Source organism: Podarcis erhardii (genome assembly GCF_964252035.2).
Source record: "Podarcis erhardii genome assembly, chromosome: 18".
Taxonomy (NCBI): domain Eukaryota; kingdom Metazoa; phylum Chordata; class Lepidosauria; order Squamata; family Lacertidae; genus Podarcis; species Podarcis erhardii.
In genome coordinates this window covers 2,893,365-2,918,151 of record NC_138516.1, presented here as the reverse complement: position 1 = coordinate 2,918,151, position 24,787 = coordinate 2,893,365, and the positions used below count along the sequence as shown (strand labels likewise).

General features: G+C 48.5%; 1 protein-coding gene across 1 annotated transcript in view; it reads right to left on the bottom strand.

The window, feature by feature from the left end:
- Positions 1–23,586, bottom strand: part of NR2F6 (nuclear receptor subfamily 2 group F member 6) — a 28,572-nt gene extending 4,986 nt beyond the window's left edge. The window contains exons 1-3 of the mRNA XM_081846351.1: positions 22,321–23,586; positions 7,194–7,288; positions 2,882–3,406 (exon numbers count right to left, since the gene is read on the bottom strand). Of these exons, the coding sequence (XP_081702477.1) occupies positions 2,882–3,406; positions 7,194–7,288; positions 22,321–22,595 (895 nt within the window). The 5' untranslated portion in view covers positions 22,596–23,586. The remainder of the gene's footprint in view (positions 1–2,881; positions 3,407–7,193; positions 7,289–22,320) is intronic.
- Between the last annotated feature and the right edge of the window lie 1,201 nt (positions 23,587–24,787).

The window sequence follows — 24,787 nt, the reverse complement described above, 5'->3', positions numbered from 1 at the left end:
ATGATTATTATTTTTTTAAAAAAAAGTCAAAGTGTGAGGGGGGGATACAGACACATCTCTACTCCTGATAAGCTCCGACAGTAGAGACTCTCTCATGGTGGCGGGTTCAAGCCCTACGTTGGGTAAGAGATTCCCGCACTGCCGGGGGTTAAGCTAGATGACCCTTGGGGCCCTTCCAATGCTACAATTCTATGATCCTGTCCTCACAGTGGCTGAATACCCCTGAGAAACTAGGAACCGAGATAGACTGCCTCTGGACGTAAAGGTTCCACAAAGATACCAGAAGAGGCTGGCCGCTGGATCAAGCCAAAGAGAGCGGCCCATCTAATCTGGAATCCTTTTTGCACAGTGTGCAGTTACCCACAGCATCTTAAAAAGCAGAGACATCACTTGAAGTGGAATACAAAAAGGGAGGCGTGAGGAAGTCAATGAAACAAGTGAATGAAAGTTAAGTTTGAAAATATTGGAAGTGTTTTTAATTGTTCTTGTTTTGTTTTGTTAATTTAATGTTCTACGTAGTGTTTTTGTTTTTGTATTTGTATTGTATTATATTGATTTGTTTAATTCTTTTTCTTTTTGTAATCTTTAAACTCTTAATAAATATTATTTTTTTTATTAAAAAAAGCAGAGACATCACCTTGCCAACAAAGGTCCGTATAGTTAAAGCTATGGTTTTCCCAGTAGTGATGTATGGAAGTGAGAGCTGGACCATAAAGAAGGCTGATCGCCGAAGAATGGATGCTTTTGAATTCTGGTGCTGGAGGAGACTCTTGAGAGTCCCATGGACTGCAAGAAGATCAAACCTCTCCATTCTGAAGGAAATCAGCCCTGAGTGCTCACTGGAAGGACAGATCCTGAAGCTGAGGCTCCAAGACTTTGGCCACCTCATGAGAAGAGAAGACTCCCTGGAAAAGACCCTGATGTTGGGAAAGATGGAGGGCGCAAGGAGAAGGGGACGACAGAGGATGAGATGGTGGGACAGTGTTCTCAAAGCTACGAACATGAGTTTGACCAAACTGCGGGAGGCAGCGGAAGACAGGAGTGCCTGGCGTGCTCTGGTCCAGAGTCAGACACGACTCAACAACTAAACAACAACAACACAATTACCCTTAGGAACCCAGATAGACTGCCACTGGGCATGCAGGCTCGCACTCTGCCTCGCCACAAGGTGGCACTGCCTCCATGCGCGCCACTCACAGACGAGAAATGGCAAAGAGGGAGCATGAATCGCAAGCTCTGTGGCCGGCAGAGGGTCCCATTGCTCCTCAGCATCCTTGCAGCTTCCATAACGGTCATCTAAGCACCGGGATTTTGCCAAAGCCAGGGAGCCGGCGATGCAAAAAGCTTTGCAAAAGCGGAGCTGCAGGCAGCAAACTCACCATGACCCCAGTCGCTCTGGTGCCTTCCAATCAAGAACACCTCAAAACACCGGTCGCTGAGATTGTTATTCTCAGGGTTGTGGGTTTGAGACCCACGTTGGGCGCAAGATTCCTGCACTGCGGGTGGGTTGGGCTAGATGACCATCAGGGTCCCTTCCAACTCTTAGGATTCTATGGTCACACATTAAAAGCTTCGTGATGCAGGACTGCCTTCGGAGGTCTACAGAAAGTCGTATAATTTATATCCAATAATAGTAATAATAATTTATTACTAATAGTTCATTCGTGGTCTCATTATTTTATTTTATCCTTCAGTGGCACCCGCCCTGTGGAACGCCCTCCCACCAGATGTCAAAGAGAAGAACAACTACCAGACTTTTAGAAGACATCTGAAGGCAGCCCTGTTTAGGGAAGCTTTTAATGTTTAATAGGTTATTGTATTTTAGTGTTCTGTTGGAAGCCGCCCAGAGTGGCTGGGGAAACCCAGCCAGATGGGCGGGGTATAAATGATAAATTTTATTGTTGTTATTGTTGTTTCCAGATGTGCTGGGAGCTGCCCAGAGTGGCTGGGACAACCCAGCTGGATGGGTGGGGTATAAATAATTAAATTATAATTATAATTATAATTAGACCACCTCCTCTGGTCCTTTTTGGAAATAAGGAGTCTTTGGAAATATTTTGTGGAATACAGCGGCACCTTGGTTTTTGAACTTAATCCGTTCTAGGAATCCGTTTGACTCCCAAAACCGTTCGAAAACCAAGGCGTGGCTTCCAATTGGCTGCACTTCAAGCGAGAGGCCATGTCAGACATTCGGCTTCCGAAAAACATTCGCAAACCAGAACACTCACTTCCGGGTTTGCGGCGTTTGGGAGCTGATTTGTTCGGCAACTAAGCCGTTTTGAGAACCAAGGTACCACTGTATTTGAAAAAAAATATCATGGTTATATGAAAACGTATGTAGGATTTGAAGTATTGCAGCACATGAGAGAATTGGTAGGTTAATCATTTAGAATTAATGTATCCAATGGGTAAAATGTAAGTCATATAGCCGCTTAATGAGGAAAGGAAAGAACTCCACGGAATGGAAGTCAAAGGATATGAGAGATTTGTTTAGAGGTTTAAAATAATTTCCAAAAATTGAAAAGTTCATTTAAATTTTTTAAAGAAATAATCAAATAATATCTTAAACAACTATTATATAATTATTACCTAATATTTATAACTAATTGCACAATTATGAAAAGTTATAAGATAATAATTATATAATAATAATAATAATGCTGTACAATAAAACTGTTGTTGTTACTGCTCTGCTTCTTAGTACTTCTGTGATTTTATGCCACTTTGATTTACTTCAACAAAGCATTTTCATCCAGAGAGAGAAAACCCTCCAAATTCAGGGAAAAACAGGGGCAATTCTGCAGTAGCCAAACACGCGGCTTGGCTCACTCGCTCGAGCCGCCTCCATACAGCCGGGAATGGCTCCGGCCGGTGTGCTCACCTGGGGTGAAGAGGGCGATAGCTTTGAGGCAGCTGTACTCCGCCAGGTCCACCTGCAGCCGGTTGAGCTTCTCCACCTGGTCCTGGAAGATGCGGATCTGGTCCATGAAGGAGACCACGCGGTCGGCCGACATGGGAGCCGCGTGGAAACCGGCGGCAGCCAGCAGCGGCGCCATGTGCAGCGGCAGAGCAGACTGCGCGGCGTTGAGGACGAAGAGCTCGCTCCAGCTGAGTCTCAGCAGCGCCACCTGGTCCGAGACGGGCAGGTCGGGGAAGAAGGGGATGTTTCGCGCCCACTCCACCGTGCTGAAGAGGAGCCGCGCCGCCAACTCGCAGATGTTATCAATGCCCATCACGCTGCCTTGCTGGGCGTACTGGGAGCTGAAGCGTGCGGTCGGGTAGGGCTCGGCGCGGAGGAGCTGCGAAATCAGCTCCGAGACGGGCTGCCCGTTGTAGTATTCGCCGCTGGGCAGGGCGTTGGGGCTGGCGCTGGAGTGGGTGGGAGGGATCCGGCCCCTCTGGACAGCTGAGGGAAGCAAGCAGAGAGAGCTGGTTAAGGCCAGAGTGGTACATGCTCTGGTTATCTCCCGCCTGGACTACTGCAATGCGCTCTACGTGGGGCTACCTTTGAAGGTGACCCGGAAACTCCAACTAATCTACCTCTCTCTTAAATCAGAACCAGTGAAGGCGGTGAAGGTCCTGTGTGAGTGTCTGGAAGCGGTTGGAGGATGGATGGCGGCTAACAGATTGAGGTTGAATCCTGACAAGGCAGAAATACTGTTGTTGGGGGACAGGGGGCGGGCAGGTGTGGAGGACTCCCTGGTCCTGAATGGGGTAACTGTGCCCCTGAAGGACCAGGTGCGCACCCTGGGAGTCATTCTGGACTCACAGCTGTCCATGGAGGCACAGGTCAAATCTGTGTCCAGGGCAGCTGTTTACCAGCTCCATCTGGTACGTAGGCTGAGACCCTATCTGCCTGCGGACTGTCTCGCCAGAGTGGTACATGCTCTGGTTATCTCCCGCTTGGACTACTGCAATGCGCTCTACGTGGGGCTACCTTTGAAGGTGCCCCGGAAACTACAACTAATCCAGAATGTGGCAGCTAGACTGGGGACTGGGGGCGGCCGCCGAGACCACATAACACCAGTCTTGAAAGTTCAGTGAAACGAGTTTTGTATCCGGCATCTCGTTAAGTCTTTGTTTAATTCTAGATTAACATATTCCTTAAACTTTTTTATTTTTGTCATTTAATTTAACTATATAGTCGATTACTTCTCGTTTCAGGGTGTTCTAAAGCAGTAGCTACCCTTCCCAGGAACCACAGAATCACAGTGTTGTAAAGTTGGAAGGGACCCTGAGGTCATCCTGCCCACCCCCACCCCCCTGCAAATGCCAGAATCTTTGGCTCAGCAGGATCCTCTGGGCCAAAGGGAACTTTCTGGGGTCTGATCCAGCAAAGGCAGCGAAAGGTTCTCCAAATGCATCGCAGGGCGGGTTCGACTAGATGACCTGTGGGGACCCTCTCCAACGCTACCATTCTGTGACTCTATCCCATTCCCAATGAAGGGAGGGGCTTGTAAGCAGGATCCGAGGCCACGATCTCCCCTGGAGACCTTAGAAACCCGAGAGGGTGGCGAGTGAGGGACACAATCACGAGACCTGTGGAAACGGGGCCAAAAACCCAAACAAAGGAATAATTTGGTGCTTGCTCACTCTCAAGATGGTATTTGGCTCTCCAGCTGTGACCTTTACTGCTACTGAGTCATATGACCTGCCAGCCTGCAGGCTCCTTTCCTCACCCGCCTGTAAAATCCTGCGCTCTCCAAACAAACACCACCTGTTTTACCGGTTTGACAGCGACCCGCTGGGCCCTCCGGCAGCCTTGAAGGCAAGCAGCTCACTCCACAAAAGCCAGGGCCTCTTGACTCCACACCAGGTCCCACGTTAACCTGCCTGCCCAGCCATCTCACGCTGCTAGACCTCAGCTTCCCCTTTGCTCTGGGCTTGCTGATCAGAAGGTCGGCGGTTTGAAGCCCCGCGGCGGAGTAAGCTCCCGTTGCTCGGTCCCTGCTCCTGCCAACCTAGCAGTTCGAAAGCACGCCAGTGCAAGTAGATAAATAGGTACCGCTCCGGCGAGAAGGTAAACGGCGTTTACCTTCCCGCCGGAGTGGTACCTATTTATCTACTTGCACTTTGACATGCTTTCAAACTGCTAGATGGGCAGGAGCAGGGACCGAGCAACGGGAGCTCACCCCGTCGCGGGGATTCGAACCGCCGACCTTCTGATCGGCAAGTACTAGGCTTTGTGGTTTAACCCACAGCGCCACCCGCGTCCCTCAAATGGCTGATAGTCAGGTGCAAAATGCATTTGGCTCCTGGCTTATTTTGAACCCTGGTTCTGCGGTGTTCCAGCTGGCGCCAGGCACTTTGACCCAGGGTTATCCGTGCCAGTGTCGGACCTTTGACCCCTTTGCATTGCTGACGTACGGCAGCTCCTAAGCATTGATTCCCTGACACAACTCTCTTTCAGGTCGGGTCTGTGGGTGGCTGGCAGATTTCACCAAAGGTCAGACCGTCTGCAAAGTTGAGTCCTGCCAGTTGAGTCCCCTTCTGCCATCCAGCGGGTACTGGGTGCCAGCTGCGCCAGACGCTCAGCGGAACAAAAATTTAAAAATAGATTATAGAAGACCGAATGGTTGGAACTTAAAGTATGAACATCATATGTAGCTGCAGAGAGCCAGGAGTCCTTTTACTCTACTGGACCATCAAGAAGGCTGATCGCCGAAGAATGGATGCTTTTGAATTCTGGTGCTGGAGGAGACCCTTGAGAGTCCCATGGACTGCAAGAAGATCAAACCTCTCCATTCTGAAGGAAATCAGCCCTGAGTGCTCACTGGAAGGACAGATCCTGAAGCTGAGGCTCCAAGACTTTGGCCACCTCATGAGAAGAGAAGACTCCCTGGAAAAGACCCTGATGTTGGGGAAGATGGAGGGCACAAGGAGAAGGGGACGGCAGAGGATGAGATGGTGGGACAGTGTTCTTGAAGCTACAAACATGACTCCAACCAAACTGCGGGAGGCAGTGGAAGACAGGAGGGCCTGGCGTGCTCTGGTCCAGGGGGTCACGAAGAGTCGGACATGACTAAACAACAAAAACTTTTTTTGTTTTTTCCTTCTTTTCCTTTTCTCTTGCTTTCTCCTTGGGGACCAGCAGCTGCCTCTCAGCCTAACCTACCTCACAGGGTTGATGTAAGGATAAAAATGGAGAGGAGAGGATAAAAAATCCCAAGCTTATCTGTTAAGGTTGGTGGGCAAAGACATACCACATATAGGGGGGGGGGGGACTTTTTATATGCAACAACAGCTGCCAGGGTAGCAATTGCCACTAAATGGAAATCTCAGGACAAACCACCCAAGAAAAAGTGGATTTGTAAATTGAGTATATAAAATTGGCAAAATTAACTTCAATTATAAGATATCAATCAAATCAAAAGTTAAGAATGGCGTGGAAGTATTTTGAAGATTGTATGTCAAAATACTGTTCTAAAAATGACACGCTAATAGGCTTAGAATAAAAAAATGTAAGCAATAACAAAACCAATAAAGAAGGAAGGAAAAATCAGAATGTAACAAAAATATTTTATTATAGAATGCAAGGGGAAAAGGTAGAAAGAAATACATAGAAGTCGAATTGCTGTGGAGGGAAGTAGAGGGTGGGTGGTGGGTTTTATAATTAAGTGCATAATTAAGTAGCTGATTTAATCTAGGTACAGTGGTACCTCGGGTTACATACGCTTCAGGTTACAGACTCCGCTAACCCTGAAATAGTGCTTCAGGTTAAGAACTTTGCTTCAGGATGAGAACAGAAATCGTGCTCCGGCGGCGCGGCAGCAGCAGGAGGCCCCATTAGCTAAAGTGGTGCTTCAGGTTAAGAACAATTTCAGGTTAAGTACAGACCTCCGGAATGAATTAAGTACTTAACCCGAGGTACCATTGTATTATATTTTATGTGAGGGAATCATTGGGAATTTTGGTTATTATGCATCTATGTTACGTTTCAATAAAGATCTTGGGGGGGGGGATGGAGAGGAGGGGAGGAAAGATGGGATTCAGAAACACGAGGATGAAAATAAACCCCAAAATAAGTGATACACCTGATGACATGAGTTGTGTGATATAGCGCGAAATAAATTCGGCAGCTTTTGAGGTCCTGCAAGGGACCTCGGTTAACAGACATATGTGTCGTCCTCTTTGGAGTTTGTATCTCTCCAAATATCACACACACACACACACACCCCAGAACTGGAGAGTACCTTCTTTCCTCATCCCGACACGGAAGCACTTTTTCAGACGGCAATACTGGCATTGATTGCGGTGGTGCTGGTCGATCTGGCAGTCGCGGTTCGACCTAGGTTAAAACAGAAATCCTGAGAAAAGCTGCCTCCTTCCTCCCGTTTACACACACGGCCGTCCCGTCTCTTTGAGGAAATGCACATATTGTTAAAAAATAAAAATAAAAGATGAACCTCTCCCTAAGCCACCCAGTGCTACAAATTCCCCAGGCGCATTTTGCAACCGTTAACAAAGCAGCAGCCACGAAAAAAATAAGCTAAGCACTACAATTCAAGCAAAGGTTGTGTTATATGATTGACACACCAATGCAGCATTTATAATCTGTAAAACGACATTAGCAACGTTGGCCAAACAGCCACGGGAAAATAAACTGAGTGGAAGTGGCTCTCCGGGGTTTCGGACTTGGGGAATCTTCCCTATTCCTACCTTGGAACACTGTTAGAAATTAGCCAGGTGCCAGGCGCGTTTTGCAACTGGCGTGGGTCCCATTGCAACCACGTGGAGATCTCTGGGTGCCAAGGCTGGCCACTGACATCTCCACCTGGCTGGCCCCTCCAGCTTCCTTAAGCAGACAAGCACAAGAGCTGATTTATTGCTTTTATCTCCCACCTTTTTCTCCAAGGACTACACGGTTCACCCCCCTCCTCAGTTAATCCCTACAACGACCCTGTGAGGTGGGCCAAGAGGCTGGGACTGACTCCAGGGTCACCCAGTGAGCTTCAGGGCTGAGTGGGGATTTGAACTCTGGAACCCTGGTCTCCCGGGTCCTAGTCTGCCATTCTCACCACTACGCCACCCTGCCTTCCTAGAGCACGTCTGCTAGGGGGAGCCTCTATATATTAAGCAGGTAGATAGGTAAGTAAGTAAGGGACGCGGGTGGCACTGCGGGTTAAACCACTGAGCCTAGGACTTGCCGATCAGAAGGTCGGTGGTTCGAATCCCCACGACGGGGTGAGCTCCCGTTGCTCGGTCCCTGCTCCTGCCCACCTAGCAGTTCGAAAGCACATCAAAGTGCAAGTAGATAAATAGGTACCACTCTGGTGGGAAGGTAAATGGCGTTTCTGTGCGCTGCTCTGGTTCACCAGAAGCGGCTTAGTCCTGCTGGCCACATGACCCGGAAGCTGTACGCCGGCTCCCTCGGCCAATAAAGCGAGATGAGCGCCGCAACCCCAGAGTCGGCCATGACTGGACCTAATGCTCAGGGGTCCCTTTAATTTACCTTTTAGGTATGTAAATAAGTAAGTAAGTAAATGGGAATCAAAATGTCACTTAGAGAAGAATCAGAAATATTTCCCCGGAAGCTTGAATTCGTTTTATTCTGGATTGACAGGATATAGAAAGATAGAAAATTTATTACTGTCAGAGACCAGCTTATAAAACACACTTGGGGGTACAATCCCAGAGGGAAAACAAACATTTAAAAGCATGTACAACAGTAAATCTAAAATTTATAAATGTGATACGCATATAGACAATTAAAACTTTAAGATAAGCTACCGCAGAGAGATGACCCAGAATCACCCATGGAACCAAGTTTGGGGATTTTCTTAACGAACTAGTTTGAGTCAGGGGATGGTCTGCGCCTACAGATCTGTACACAGAATCTGGCGACCATCCGGGTCGTCTTATGATCTTTGCCTAACAGGAAAATGTCAATTTTTTGCTTTTCCGGGAGGTCAGCGAGCCGCACCAGCAGGGGATCAATGGTCTCACTCTGTGCCTCTTCATAAAAGGGACATCTAAAGAACAAGTGCTCTGGGATTCCTATCTCCCCCAATGAACAGGCGCAAAGTCTCTGAGCATATGGGACTTTTTTAAAGGCTCCTACCAGGACCGGCGAGGGCAGAGTCAAGCTTCCGGCGAGTGTAAAAGCCCTTCTTGCATTTTTGGATACGAGAAAGAAGAGATGTGCTGCCAGTGCAGCTATATATCTCTCAATTTCTCCAGTTTTATAGTCGGGGCACCTTGAGCAGTCCTGTTGTCTCTCGGTGTCTATGTTGACTGTATATTTTAATGTGTTGTAAATGACTTTGAGGGTTTTTTTCTCTTTAAAATATCAAGTGGTATAGAAATCATCATCGTCGTCGTCCCACTTTCTATTGTGGCAACTATAACCTGGGTTTAAGGTGCCATTTGGCGATTGGCTTATATATCCGAGTTTCTAACCATGGGGAGAAGAGAATTCTGGATTCTGCATAGGTTGTGACGAACCTCTACCAATTCCCATCCCACTTGCCTTCTGTACCAGCAAAGAACTGAAACCCTCTGGCTTCTCCAAATGCACACAGACCATTTCTCTCTTTGGGGCCCATCAGGTCAACGCGCATGAGCAGGCAAAGGAGTCAGGAATCCCAAAAATTCCCTCCTCCCCGGACAAGGGGCTCTGAGGAGAGGGTTGCTAGGGCAGGAGGGATAAGGCAGGCAGGCAGGCGGGACTGCCTCAGTATCTCCGGAAAGACGTTTTATGCCGCATCACAACGCTGGTCCATTGAAGCTCAGCGACTCTCCAAGGCAGGGGTCAGCAACCTTTTTCAGCCGCGGGCCGGTCCACCGTCCCTCAGACCATGTGGTGGGCCGGAATATACAGTCATACCTCTTGTTACGTTCGGTTCAAGTTATGTCTTTTCAGGTTGCGTCCCGCGGCGACCCGGAAGTACCAGAAAGGGTTACTTCCAGGTTTCGCTTCTCGTGCATGCGCAGACGCGCAAAATGACGCCACACGCATGTGCAGAAGTGACGAATCGCGACCTAGCACATGCGTAGCCGCACAGGGGCGGGTTGTGTTCCTCTCAGGTTGGCGAAGGGGGCTCCAGAACGGATCCCGTTCACAACCAGAGGCACCACTGTATTTTGAAAAAAATAATGAACTACCGTATTTTTCGCCCTATAGGGTGCACTGGCCCATAGGACGCACCTCGTTTTTTGGGGGGGGAAATGAATAAAAAAAATTCCCCTGACCCCAGCCGCCAGAACAGGCTGCTATCCGCAAGCCTTGCGAGCCCGCAGGAACTCCCCCCGGGCGTGCAAGGCTTGCGGACACCTGCGCGAAGCACGGGGCGTCGTCCGGAGGGCGCTCCATGCTCCGGGCTTCAAGCTGCCGCCCACAAGCCTGGAGAGCCCGCAGGAACTCCCGCCGGGCGCGCAAGGCTTGCAGATAGCTTCCTGAAGCCTGGAGAGCGAGAGGGGTCGGTGCGCACCGACGCTTCTCGCTCTCCAGGCTTCAGCGAAAGCCTGCATTCGCCCCATAGGACGCACACACATTTCCCCTTCATTTTTGGAGGGGGGGAAAGTGCGTCCTATGGGGCGAAAAATACGGTAATTCCTATGCTCCACAAATAACCCAGAGATGTGTTTTAAATAAAAGCACACATTCTACTCATGTAACAACACCAGGCAGACCTAAAATAATTAACCCAGAGATGCATTTTCAATAAAAGGACATCCAACGCTACTATTCTATAGTCTCTTCGAGCTCTGTAATTCTGCACTGAGCGGCATGAGATGCTCTCCAGGGTTTCAGCCAGGGTCTTCCCCAGCTGTACCTGGAGACATCAGAGAGTGAATGTGGGCATAATTCTGCAGAAGAAGATAAATGAATAGGAAGGATTCGAAACCTGCGGGATCAGAGATTCTTAAGAGGACTGGAGTAAATATATGAACTATTCGAAAAGTACTTGTAATGAACAGATTACGCTAGTAGGACTGCAAGAAGTTTTGTAAGGTGGACTATTTGAAAAATTGCAAGAAAGACTACGGAAAGAATTATTAGTTAAGGATAATTAAATGCAATATAGAAATGAAGAATAAATGATAAAGAACGGAAAATCATTAGAGGTGTTGACAGAAATCTAAAACATTGTATAAGATGAGAAGATATGTCGTATGACTGTTGGAACTGATATGATAAAAAAACAATAAAAATGTACATAAAAAACAACAACAACAGAGAGTGAATGTGGGACTTTCTGCATTCCAAGAAAATGCTCTGCCATGGAGCTTAGAAATACGGCAAGATCACAGTCTCTGTGGCTGGGAATAAAGGACTGGTGTAAGCAGCTAACACAAGAAACTGCTTCCTTCCAAGTCAGACCATTGGTCCATCTTCCTCAGCACCTCCTTTTCTGACCGGCAGTGTCTCCCCAGGGACTGAGGTCCAAAAAGGATTTATCCCCAACCCTCTAAGAAGAAGCCAGGAATTGCACACAGTGACCTTCTGCCCTGTTCCGCTACTGAGTTGTACAACCTTTCTCCTAAAGGTAAGCTAAGATTCCAGTCCTCATTGTCCACCAAGCCAGATCCGGCAGCAGTGGAAACCTCAGTCGCGCTGTCAGCTCTTGAGCACCAGTAACAAACTGGGACAACCACCGCCCCACACCACAGGCTGCCTTGCCCCAACGAGAGCAACCTTGGCCCAACATTTTACATGTGGGTTATTCCATTCCTTCATAGTACAGTGGTACCTCGGGTTACAGGCGCTTCAGGTTACAGGCGCTTCAGGTTACAGACTCCACTAACCCAGAAATAGTACCTCGGGTTAAGAACTTTGCTTTGCAACTAGCGAAAGCGACAGGAAGAGTAAGAGGCCAACCGAAACAAAAGGTCTATAAGGATTGGGGAATCTTTAAAGAATATTTAGAAAACTATGGAATTAAAGGAAACATCTTGGCAGAATTAGACTGATCCCTGTATTGTATAAATATAAGTTTGTAGGGAGGTAAAAAGAAATTATATAAGAAATATGTAACTGTGCAGTATAAAGTAATGGACAGATAAAGTACAGTGAGATTAATTGGAAGTCAGTTTTAAATTCTTTCTCTGTAAGTTTTATAATTGTGTTCAGTATCAGGAGTATATATGATGCTAATTATATTAATCTTGTATCTTATAGTGTGGTGGCTTGTTTGATTTTTCTGTTATTTGCTTGATTGTATGTTTGTTTACTTGTATGTACGTCTGTTTTCTCATAAATGTATTTATTTTAAATTAATATATATATATATATATATATATATATATATATATATATATAAACTTTGCTTCAGGATGAGAACAGAAATTGTGCGGCGGCAGCAGCGGGAGGCCCCATTAGCTAAAGTGGTACCTCAGGCTAAGAACAGTTTCAGGTTAAGAACGGACCTCTGGAACGAATTAAGTTCTTAACGCGAGGTACCTTGGTTAACAAGCATAATCCGTTCCGGAGGTCTGTTTGTAAACCAAAACAGGTTGTAACCCAAGGCGCGCTTTCACCAATGGGGCCTCCCCCCCAAAAATTGTTTGCAATCCAAAAGAAATGGGTTGTAATACAGAAAAAGGTTGCAAACCGGGATATGCACTTCCAAGTTTGACGCGTTTGTAATCCAAGACGTACGTGAACCAAGGTACCACTGTAGTAGTAATAATTTATCATTTATACCCAACCCATCTGGCTGGGTTTCCCCAACACAATTAAAAGCACAATAAAACATCAAACATTAAAAACTTCCTTAATCAGGGCTGCCTTCAGATGTCTTCTAAAAATCATAGTTGTTTATTTCCTTGACATCTGGGGGGAGGACGTTCCACAGGGCGGGCGCCACTACCAAGAAGGCCCTCTGCCTGGTTCCCTGTAACCTCACTTCTCGCAGGGAGGGAACAGCCAAAAAGCCCTCAAAGCTGGACCTCAGTGCCCGGGATGGACAATGGGGGTGGAGACGCTCCTTCGGGTATACAGGACCGAGGCCATTTAGGGCTTTCAAGGTCAGCACCAACACCTCCATCGTCTTTTGCCCTCCCTTTTCCCTCACATGCCATGTCTGTATTTTTTACTTATTTGCTTAAAAGCAAAAAAACTTCTGCAAACTCCGGGTTTGCAGAGGCGGCAAAAGCAAGAGCCCTCGACACCTATAAATGCCATAAACAGAAATATATTTTATATGCAGAAAAAGCCAGGGAGACAGGAGAGGGCTCCTCTACACACATTGGAACAAAGTTTGGGGGGGGGGTGTAAACAAACAAGATGAATTTTAACAGGGAGAAATGTAAAGTATTGCACTTGGGCAAAAAAAATGAGAGGCACAAATACAAGATGGGTGACACCTGGCTTGAGAGCAGTACATGTGAAAAGGATCTAGGAGTCTTGGTTGACCACAAACGTGACATGAGCCAACAGTGTGACGCGGCAGCTAAAAAAGCCAATGCAATTCTGGGCTGCATCAATAGGAGTATAGCATCTAGATCAAGGGAAGTAATAGTGCCACTGTATTCTGCTCTGGTCAGACCTCACCTGGAGTACTGTGTCCAGTTCTGGGCACCACAGTTCAAGAAGGACACGGACAAACTGGAACGGGTCCAGAGGAGGGCAACCAAAATGGTCAAAGGCCTGGAAACGATGCCTTATGAGGAACGGCTAAGGGAGCTGGGCATGTTTAGCCTGGAGAAGAGGAGGTTAAGGGGTGATATGATAGCCATGTTCAAATATATAAAAGGATGTCACATAGAGGAGGGAGAAAGGTTGTTTTCTGCTGCTCCAGAGAAGCGGACACGGAGCAATGGTTCCAAACTACAAGAAAGAAGATTCCACCTAAACATTAGGAAGAACTTCCTGACAGTAAGAGCTGTTTGACAGTGGAATTTGCTGCCAAGGAGTGTGGTGGAGTCTCCGTCTTTGGAGGTCTTTAAGCAGAGGCTTGACAACCATATGTCAGGAGTGCTCTGATGGTGTTTCCTGCTTGGCAGGGGGTTGGACTCGATGGCCCTTGTGGTCTCTTCCAACTCTATGATTCTATGATTCTAAACAGCCGGGTCCAAAGTCTACGCGATACAAGGGGCAGAGCAAAGGTGAAGGCGCAAAAGCCCCCAGCCCCATGGACCCTTTGCAGACATCGGGCCGCGCTCATCAAACCTGCAAAAGGCAAAAGACCCATACAATCTGAAGATTCAAGTTTGGGAATGCAGATGTGCCTTAAGCAACAGCCTTTTCCACACTTCCTTCTGCACTTTCCCCTTTTCTTTCCCGGAAACGTGGAGCTGGAAGGGACCCCCAAAGCTCATCTAGTCCAACCCTGCCCCCCCAGCAATGCTCAAGAATCCCTGACCAGACTGGCCATCCAAACTCTGCTTTAAAAACTGCAAGGAAGGAGACTCCGCCACCCTCCAAAGAAGTCCGTTTCGCTATCAAACTTTCCTTTCTTGTCATCTGAAGACACTAAGCTGAGGGTCTGGGTAGCCATCGTGGTGAGTCGATAGCCCTCCCTTCCTCCTCCTCCTCTTTCATGAATGTGACAGATCCTATTTTAAAGCCATCTCAGTTGCCTCCAGTGGGAGAGAGTTCCACAGTTTAACCATGTGCCAAATGAAGAGGAGGGTGTGCTTTTTTAATTAAAAGAGGAAAAATCTACCCTGAATCTCCCAACGTTCAGCAAATACAGTGGTACCTCGGGTTAAGTACCGTACTTAATTCGTTCCGGAGGTCCGTTCTTAACCTGAAACTGTTCTTAACCTGAAGCACCACTTTAGCTAATGGGGCCTCCCGCTGCCGCTGCGCCGCTAGACCATGATTTCTGTTCTCATCCTGAAGCAAAGTTCTTAACCCGAGGTACTATTTCTGGGTTAGCGGAGTGTGTAACCTGAAGCGTCTGTAACCCGAGGTACCACTGTAAGAGAAATCTGCAAATTAGAGAAATCAGCTTCTGAGTACGGATACCAATGCCCATGTGAATGAGGTCTGATGGGCCGGGCGATGGTCCCGCTAATTATGTCATTAGGGGGCCAGTTAATTTGCCACCAAAGTGGAGCGTGTGTTAAACAGGCAAATAAGGAAGGCTTTGGGCACCGTCCAACTGTTGGAACGTAAAAGGCATGAAAAGCTCCCTTGTGGAGGCGACGGAGACACAAACACACCCCGTTTTATACAAGGGAAATAAATAAATTACGGGTTCAATTACTCCGGCCACAAAGAGCGTGAGGCACAGAGAGAGGCAGTCGCAAGTCCTCCTAATGTCACACAAAGGGCCTCGCTGCCGGGGACCGGGTGCGAGTCCCTGCGTCTTGCTGCATTAATTTAACGAAGGGGTTTTAATTGGATTTGGAATAAGCGCGCAATTAATTGCTGGCAATCTCTTTGCGACTGTTGCTTTTTGTAACGGAGGACACCGGGGATACGTTTATGGAGGCGAGGTGGTGGTTTGGCCCAAAAGAAAACTAGGGAACCCCGGGGTTAGGACACCTGCTTTGAGTGCAGAAGGTCAGACCTGGAGGGAGGGAATACTCCCAGGCAGTGTTAGAAACTCAGGTGTATAAGCTAATCGCCAAATGGCAACCTTAAGCCTGGGTTACGGTCATCACAATGGAAAGTCCAAGCGCTTAAAGAAAAACCAAAAAATGAGATGGTGGTGGTGGTTGATTGGCTGTGGCGTGGTATATGCGGCACACAGCAAATAAAACCGCAATCAGATCAATAAAAACATCAGCGAAGGGCTTAGAATTATGCTAAATAAATACCAATTGTACTTATCATTTGATCAAATAAAAAATACCAGTTTTAACTGCTTTTTCATGATATTTTGTTCTTTAAATAAATACACTGTTGATTTTTAGATACCTCCTGAATGTTTTTTAAAATACCTGTTGGAAACTGCTTTTTTGTCGCTAATCTTATCCTTTTCGTGAGTTATTGGGTTTCTTTTTTATTTGTTTTTATTTTGACTATGCTTTTCGTGTTTTTAAATCATTATTTTATCCTGTGAACTGCCCTGAGATTTGCAGGTACAGGGTGGTATACAAATTACAACAACAACAACAACAACAACAACAACAACAACAACAACAACAACAACAACAACAACAACTGTCTTTTGGATTTTTTAAAATACTAACTTTTAACTGTTTCTACTGATAGTTCCTCCCCACCCCCTGAAATCAATAAGAGGTTTTGTTACGGAATCCGTTCCGGAAATCCGTTCAACTTCCAAAACATTCGAAAACCAAAGCGTGGCTTCTGATTGGCTGCAGGAAGTTTGTGATGTTCAAGAGTGAAAACGTTTGAGAACTGAGCTGTTCAAATTCCAAGGTACGACTGTATACATTTGGTTAAATAAGCCCCCCCCCCAATAAACAAATAAGTACAGGTTGGTAAGAAAGAAAATCCACAGTGAGAAGGCCCATCTGACTAAAGCAGCTTTTAGGAGATGTAAAAAAACAAAAACGAAAAAGGCAGGTACAATTCCTTCCCAGCCTCCAGTGGCAGTGAGTTACACAGGGCACAAGGCTCAGATGCCAGTAAATATGGGCCGGAATAAATAAGGTGGTCCTGCAGGTACTTTGGGCTTTGTGGATTAATGCAAGAACCTTGCGTTACAGGGAGTTGGGTCCCTTCCAACTCTACAATTCTATGACTCTTGATGACTCAAACCTGGATGGCAGCAGTGTTCGAAATTTGCCAGGTGCAAGGCGCTTTTTGCACCTGGCTATTGGCCACCTGCGACCAAGTGAAGATCCGTAGCTGTCAACTTACAGATTTGAAAATAAGGGACCAGCAGCCTCGAAAATAAGGGATCAGCAGCCAAAATAAGGGATCAACAATTACTTTGATAAAATACATATTTTGTTGCGTGCAAATGGCTTTAGATACCTATTAGGTCCATAAATTACCATATGGCATATATTCAACACAAAAAAACAGCAACAATTTGTTGTTGACAAAGGACAGCTGGACATAGAAAGGGCCCCATTACCTTCAGTAGCTTATTTAAGGGACATCATCAATAAGGGACAGCAGCCGGACATGGCGCTGGGATAAGGGACTGTCCCGCCAAATAAGGGACGCTTGACAGTTATGTGAAGATGTCTGGCTGCCGGGATGACGCCTGACGTCTCCCCCATCTGGGGATCCTTGGGTCTGGACCCTTTTCACACACTAAGGCCCCATCCTGCCATATTTGATCGGCACAATCAGAATGAATTTCAGGAACCAAAACGCTTTTTCTGTGCAGCCTGAGAAGGAGCAGTGAAGAGCGTTATAGCGAACTGTTGTTGCTTGTCTTCAGTTCCCCCACTGCCCTGCTCAGAGTTGGGAAGAATATTCCTACGTGATGAATGATCCATGTCACTGTTGATAAAAAGAGGCTGGAATAAGGCAATATTTGTGGACTGTCCCTGGATCAAGGGACTTTCCTTCTTTCAGTTCTCAAAGTTCTTAACCTGGCTCAAGGCTGTCCTCTGAATTAGCCAGACGTTTTAACTGAGAATCCATCACAGTCAGTCCATCATTAGGAAAGTAAGACTTTAGGGTAACTAGGCTTTCCGTTTTGGCACCAGCAACTTTGGTTTAAAGAGCCATTTGGAGCCTAGGTAAAGGGACCCCTGACCATTAGGTCCAGTCGTGACCGACTCTGGGGTTGCGACGCTCATCTCGCTTTATTGGCTGAGGGAGCCGGCGTACAGCTTCCGGGTCATGTGGCCAGCATGACTAAGCCGCTTCTGGCGAACCAGAGCAGCGCACGGAAACACCATTTACCTTCCCGCCGGAGCGGTACCTATTTATCTACTTGCACTTTGACGTGCTTTCGAACTGCTAGGTTGGCAGGAGCAGGGACTGAGCAACGGGAGCTCACCCCGTCATTGCGGGGATTTGAACCGCCGACCTTCTGATCGGCAAGTCCTAGGCTCTGTGGTTTAACCCACAGCCCCACCCGCGTCCCTTCGGGTAGGCCCGTAGCTTATTATATATCTTAGTTTCTAACACTGTCTGGTAGCCTATTTGCAACTGCTAGAGAAATGTTAGATCCGAATCACAGAAACATAGAAGTGAAGGAACCTCCAGGGAAATCTAGTCCAACTTCAGGATGGGGGGGGGGAAACATGGGCTGCCCCAAACTAAGGGAAAGCACCTGTCAATCTCTGGTCCTGGATTCGAATCACCTGCTAGGCACGACTCCGGATCGCAGGAAGTTCACGCCACAAACCCCCAAAGGAGGATTTATACGTACACGCCAAATCCCCAAGCCGCAGGATTAAACACCCGACTCCCAGTGAGAAAACTGGCCAGGTGTTAAAGGAGGCAGCCAATATTTCACACCCAACCCCTCTTCCCTGAGGGCTGCAGCAAATTTGGCAAGGATTTGGCAACGGCATCGTCTGCTTTTTCCCACTCACGGGGAAGGGCAGAGCACCGAGTGCGGTGGAGGCGGCCAACTCTCAACAGCCTTGAGGGCTTGTAACTTGAGCGCTTGTTTTGAACGGAGCAAAAATCCAAGGTTATCACAACAGCACCACAAGCCCCAACATGGGCGATTCACACAAGCCCTGGCTTGACTACCTCTCACGGGTGTCACAAAGGGGATGACGAGGCACACACCACACCACACACCCCCAGTTCAGGATCCGTCCCAGAGTTCTTGCAATAAATCTCATTCCAAGGATTCCTGGAAAGCAGAGCTGAGAAAAGAACAAATCCTGGTTTTGATTCCGAACGCTTCCTCATCACTCCAAGGACTGCTGAAATCTTTGCAACGTCAGCAACGTTTAGGCAACAACGATGACCATATGCATACATAATAGACAATCTTTATAGAATCCCTTCAAACAGTAACAAGTTCAAAATGAAATCTTAGTCTCTGAAAATCTTTAAATGAAGCGAGGTACCAAACTTTGTACGACGAAAGATAAGCTGTGTAGCTTTGTGTATTCAGCAAATATAATGTCCAACACTGAACAGAGATTCCGGATATTGACTGCTGTTTCGTAGATCTTCGTCAGCGCTGCTCCACAGCATTTGATATTTTCATTCACATATATTCATTTGAATATATAAGATGGGTTTACGAAACAATTCTATATTTTCCCACCATGCTGAAGGAATTCTATAAAGATTGTCTATTACGTATGTCATCGTGTTGCCTAAACATTGTTGACGTTTTGCAACACAGGGGTTTGTTTGAAATCTTTGCAACAGCAGTCCTGCAAGACAGACCATTAGCATCCTTGCAGAATCCTAGCATTGTAGAGTTGGAAGACACCCCTAAGGGTCATCTAGTCCAACCCCTTGAAATGCAGGAACGGCAGGCAATGAACCCCTAACTGACCTCTGCTAGGAAGGGGAGTCCTTGGGAGCGACTGTCCCGAGGTTACCCACTGAGCTTCATGGGCTGGGCAGCAAGATTTGAACCCTGGTTTCCCATGTTAAGTATTGGTCCAACGCTCTAACCACTATCCCCACTGCCGGCTCTCATTCCCAGTCCCATTTCAAAGCTGAATCTCTTAAGGAGGACTGAGGGAATCTGCGGCTAGCCGGTTTCACTGACACCCGGGACCGAGGGAAGGGGGGGGGGGACCTCGCGGAGGGGGGGGGGTCCTGGTGAGCAGGACCAGGGGCAAAAAGTGGAGGGGGGGGCGACAGAAGGGGCTCTCACCTTTGTTGAGGAGACAACAAAGCCAGGAAAAAGTTGCTGATTTCTATGGACTATGCAGAACTGGATAAACTAACAGGAAGGGTTCGAAACCTGCGGGACCAGAGATTCTCAGAAGACTGGAGTAAATATACAAACTATTTGAAAAGCAATTGTAATGAACAGATTACGCTAGTAGGATTGCAAGAAGTTTTGTAAGGGGGACTTTTTGAAATATTGCATGGAAGACCATGAGGAAAATTATGAGTTGAGATAATTAAGTGTAACAGAGAAATTAAGAAATGCAGGATAAGGTGATAAAGAACGGAAAATCATCAGAGGTGTTGACAGAAGTCTAAAACATTGTATAAGTTAAGAAGTTATGTTATATGATTGTTCGAAATGATATGTTAAAAAAACTAATAAAATACATATTTTTTAAAAGTTGCTGATTTCTACACACACACACACACACACACACAATATCTCTCTTTCTCTCTTCAGGTAAAGCGAGGGATTCGACACACTCCAGCCAGTGTTCGAAATTAGCCAGGCGCTTTTTGCACCTGGCTATCGGTCACTCGTGACCAAGTGAAGATGCCTTGGAGCCAGGATGGCACCTGACCTCTCCCCCATCTGCGGATCCTTGGATCTGGACCTGTTTTCACACACTAAGGCTCCATCCTGTAAAATTCTATCAGTTATATTTTATCTGCACAATCGGAATGAATTTCAGGAACCAAAAGCCTTTTTCTGTGCAGCCTGAGCAGCAGCAGTGAAGAGCATCATAGTGAATTGTTGTCACTTGTCTTTGCTTCCCCCATTGCCCTGCTCAGATTTAGGAAGAATAGCCCTATGTTACGAATGGTCTGTGTTCGCATTAAGAAAAAGAGGTCGGAATAGGCCAATAGATGTGCAGTCTGTCCCTGAATTAAGTGACTTTCCTTCTTTTAAATTCTCAAAGCTCTTAACCAGCCCAAGGCTGTCCTCTGAACTAGCCAGATGTTTAACTGAGAATCCATCACAGTCAGTCCATCATTTGGAAAATAAGACTTTAGAGCCGTCTTTCCCAAAAGCGCAACCAGGCATTGTGTTTTGGCTTTGGCAAGCTTGGTTGATGGAGTCACTTGGCCCCTAGCTTATATATTTGAGTTTCTAACACTGGAAAATCCATTTTTTAAAATAAGAATGAACAGGACACAATACTATATAACCCTCAGGGTCCCTTCCAACTCTAAAATTCTGCGATTCTATGACTCTTAAAATGCAAGACTGCTGCATTAAACCCAATCCGCCTGCAGAAACATCAAGCAAAGGAATGACCGCAGCGGGTTGGACTAGATGACCCTGGGGTCCCAACTGTACGATTCTATGATATGATTGCCACATAACATCAGAAGGAACTGCATTTGGTCTCCTGCATACACACAAGTGCTGTGCATTGTTAAAATGTTCTTGTCGCCACCTCTCCTCTCAAAAGGGGACACCCAAAGTATGACAGAGCCTCAACTCTAAACCACACACCTGCTTAAGTGTTTATATGCTGCAGCGAAGGCCACAGCCGCCAGAAGCAATGATGTATTTAGGGGTGTCAAGGAGACAGGGGTGGCACTTGAGAGGGGCACCCCCTGACCAGCTCGCCTGCAACAGCAAAACATCTCAGGGCACCGCAAAACTAGACAGCAAGTCACACTCACAAATCCAGACATCTCGAGTCAGCGAGCCAAGCTGCGTTCTCAAGGCGGAAAGCCAGTTTTCACCAGGAACTGACTACACAGGTTCACCAGAGCCTTGAGTGTCGGGCTAGGCTAGGGCCTTGGAGACCAAGGTTCAAATTCCACCATGTGCCCATCTTCCAACCTTGTAGCTTGTTGTAAGGATTGCATAGGGAGGGAGAGAATCGTGCCCACCGCCTCAAGCTCCTTGAAGGAAGGGGGTGGATACAAGCGAAGGAAATGACATAGGATACAGAGGCGGACTTGGGAAAGGAAATCCGAAATAATTTGGGGGGGGGGTTGGCAGTGAGGGGGGTGCACAGGAGATGGGGGCACGTTTCCTGCCACCCACCTCCAGCGACGCCAACAATGGGAATCGAAAGACGTCCCTGACTCCGTCTCAAAGCAAAAAGCCCCAATCCGAGGAGGAGCAGGCAGAGGAGCAGACCCCGAAGGCGGCCTGGATTTTGAGGCGACTCCAAGGCTGTAAGTCCAGAGAGCAGAGAAGGCCCCGACTCCCCAGAGGCGGAACAGGGGGTCAGCCAGCGCCCCTTCTCAGACACAGCACCCTCTCCCCACAAATGGACAGAGGATGCCCTTCTCATAAACGGAAAGGCACAGCACCCCTCCTCACCCATGGAGAGATGGAGAGGGCACCCCCTTCTCACCAACAGAAAGGGCACCCCTTCTCACCCATGGGCACAGCACCCCCTCTAACAGACAGAGCACCCCGCCCCATCTCACAAACAGGCAGACCACCCTCTCTCACCCATGGGTGCAGCGGCACCCCTTCTCCCAGTCTCATGCGTGGAAAAGCACCCCTACTTCTTGACTTCTCCGGAAAGGCCAGGCCGGACAGAAAGGGGGGTTTAGGGGGGATTCAGAGAGAAACGTGATGTTAAATAAAGGGGTGGATGGAGGTGATGCCCAGGTGCGCCCCATTTCCCCCACTCCCCAGCCACCCCACCCCCCAAATTTTATTTTATTTTAAATCAAAATCCCAGGCCCACCTGCAAGTGTAGCTGAGGTTCCTGCGGATGCTGCGCTTGAAGAAACTCTTGCAGCCCTCGCAGGTGAAGACGCCGTAGTGCTTCCCGCTGGATTTGTCCCCGCACACCACGCAGTCCACCTGGATGCCCGGCTTGTCGTCGTCGAGGGGCTCCTGGTCGCTGGTGCCCCCCTGGGGGGAGGCCGAGTCGTCCTCCGAGTGCCGGGGGTAGCCCTTCTCCAAGCCGTTGGCCTCGCCTCCGTTAGGGTCGCCCCATTCCCCGGTCACCATGGCCATAGCGCCCCGGAGGGGGGGAGAGGGGTGCGGTGGGGGTGTCCGTGGTGGGGGGCCGGAGGGGTCGGGGTGGGGGCCCAGCACGGCTCCGGCCGCCAGCCGCGGGTTGGGGGCGCTCTCTCCTTCCAGGCGGCGGCGGCGGCGGCGAAGTCAGGCACAAAAATGTCTCCTTAATAGATCACCACCAGCATTATGATTATTGTTGTTATTAAGCCTTGGCTTCCCCCCCCCCAAGGGCAATTTCAGGGGGGCAATTTCGTGGGAGGAGGGAGCCAGCGGTCACCAGCCTGGCGCCCAGGTTAGGGGGCTCAAGGTGGAAAGCGTAAAAAAAGAAAAAGATAAAAAAGTTAAATCCAGGTCACTTCGGGCTGGTAAAAAATATTCCTTAAAATGGGGGGGGGAGAGAAGGGGATGACGTTTGGGGGGAGTCTTAGGAGAGGGAGAACTGGGACCCTGAAAAAAGACACCCTCCCCAAAGTTGTTTTGCAGATCGAGGGGGGAACGTGTTGGAGAGGGGTTGGGGGTATCCAAGTTTTGGAAAGGTTTTGTTAAAAAGGGGGTCCTGGAAAGAAACTAGAACAGGGGAGGGGAGGAAAGAGGAAAATGGGGAAAAGAAAAAAGCCAGGCAAGTTTTTTCCGGGGCGGGATTTCAGGAGGGTCGCCCGTGCGGAGAGGGTTGGGGGGCCCTGCCTGGCGCGCTCCGGAGAGGGTTGGGGGCGCTCCGGGGCTCCCCGGCGGCCATGGCGGGCGAGCGCGACGCGAAGCGGTGCGGGGGCTTCTCGGGGGCTCCAGGTGGGGGGCTGGTCTCCTTCGAAGAGCCGGGGGGCGCCGATCTGTGGCCGGGGAGGCTGCCAAGGGGGCGCCCGCCGTGCGCAAAAATGCCTTAGCGCATCGCGGCGGCGCGCAAAGTTCAGGCCCCGGCGAGGAAGGACTTGGAGCGGCTGGCGCGGCGGCGCTCGCTCGCTCGCTCGCTCCGTGCCTGGCTGCTGGCTCGCTCCTCCCTCGCCGGCCCTCCCCTTCCGCCGGCCGGCCCGCCTGCCGAGGCCGCCTCCCTCTCGCCCGCCGCTTCCTGCCCAGCCCCGAGGCGCGCCAGAGGGTCTCTGAGCGCGCGCAGAGGGCTGCGTCGCCACCCAGCCGGCAGGGCGCGCCGGGGGCTTTTGGCTCTCCTGGTTCCCACAACCCCACACCCTGCCAGGACGGATGGGCAGAGCCTGGAGGAGCTGCCTTCGACAGAGTTGGAGTTACTGCGCTGCTGCATTAATACAATTTATATATTGCCCTTTATCTAAAGATCCCAGGGCGATGTACAACATTTTTAAAAAATGTTGCTGGAGCTCAGGACTGCCTGCTGTGGCCGGCTGCGGGGTCTCTAGGGTGTGAGGCTCAAGCGGAGAGTCTGAAAAGTGTGCCCGTTCTAGAATTCTAAAAAATTAAACCCGCGCACCCAAAGGAAAATCACTCCTGAAATGGAAGGCCAGAAAAATTAGCTCTGTTCCTGACTCCCCCTCAGCCTGCTGTGTTGTTTTTAAGGATCAACTGGTTTGTTTCCTTGCTTGGGTGATTCAGCAGAAAGCGCTGAGACTGGAGAATCTCGTAAAAAGACCTTTGGACACAGAGACACACACACACACACCCATCTGAAACGGGAAATAATGATCCCATAGTCGCTGGTGATTGCCTGGAAGAAACTGTAACCAAAGTGCAAGCTGTCTCTCTATATTTTTGTTTCTTGCTTTATTTAATAGATAATAGGTAGCCAGTCTCAGCTGGAGATGGGGAGACTTGAACCCAGCACCAGACAAAACAGGGGCTGCGCCGCTGAGTCTCAGAAGGAAAGCAAAGCCCTCTGATGTTTACGGCTGCAAGTCTTTGCTGGGGAAGCCAGAGACTGAACCAAGGACCTTCTGCACACAACCTGTTGACGCTCCAGCACTGAGCCACAACCTGTCCCCTGTTCACACATTACCTGGCACACACTGCAATATGCGCAGTCCACAGACAGCCCTGTATGCCTCTAAAATGCCTGCAAGAACAAGTGGGACCGCAACCACAGATGTTTTCAAACACAGGTTTAATGTTTTTTTAGCGTAGAACAAGCATGCACATTTTTGTGCCTACCTAGAATCAAAGAATCGTAGCGTAGGAGGGTCATCTAGTCCAAACCTCTTTTTGCGCAACGTGGGGCTCAAACTCGC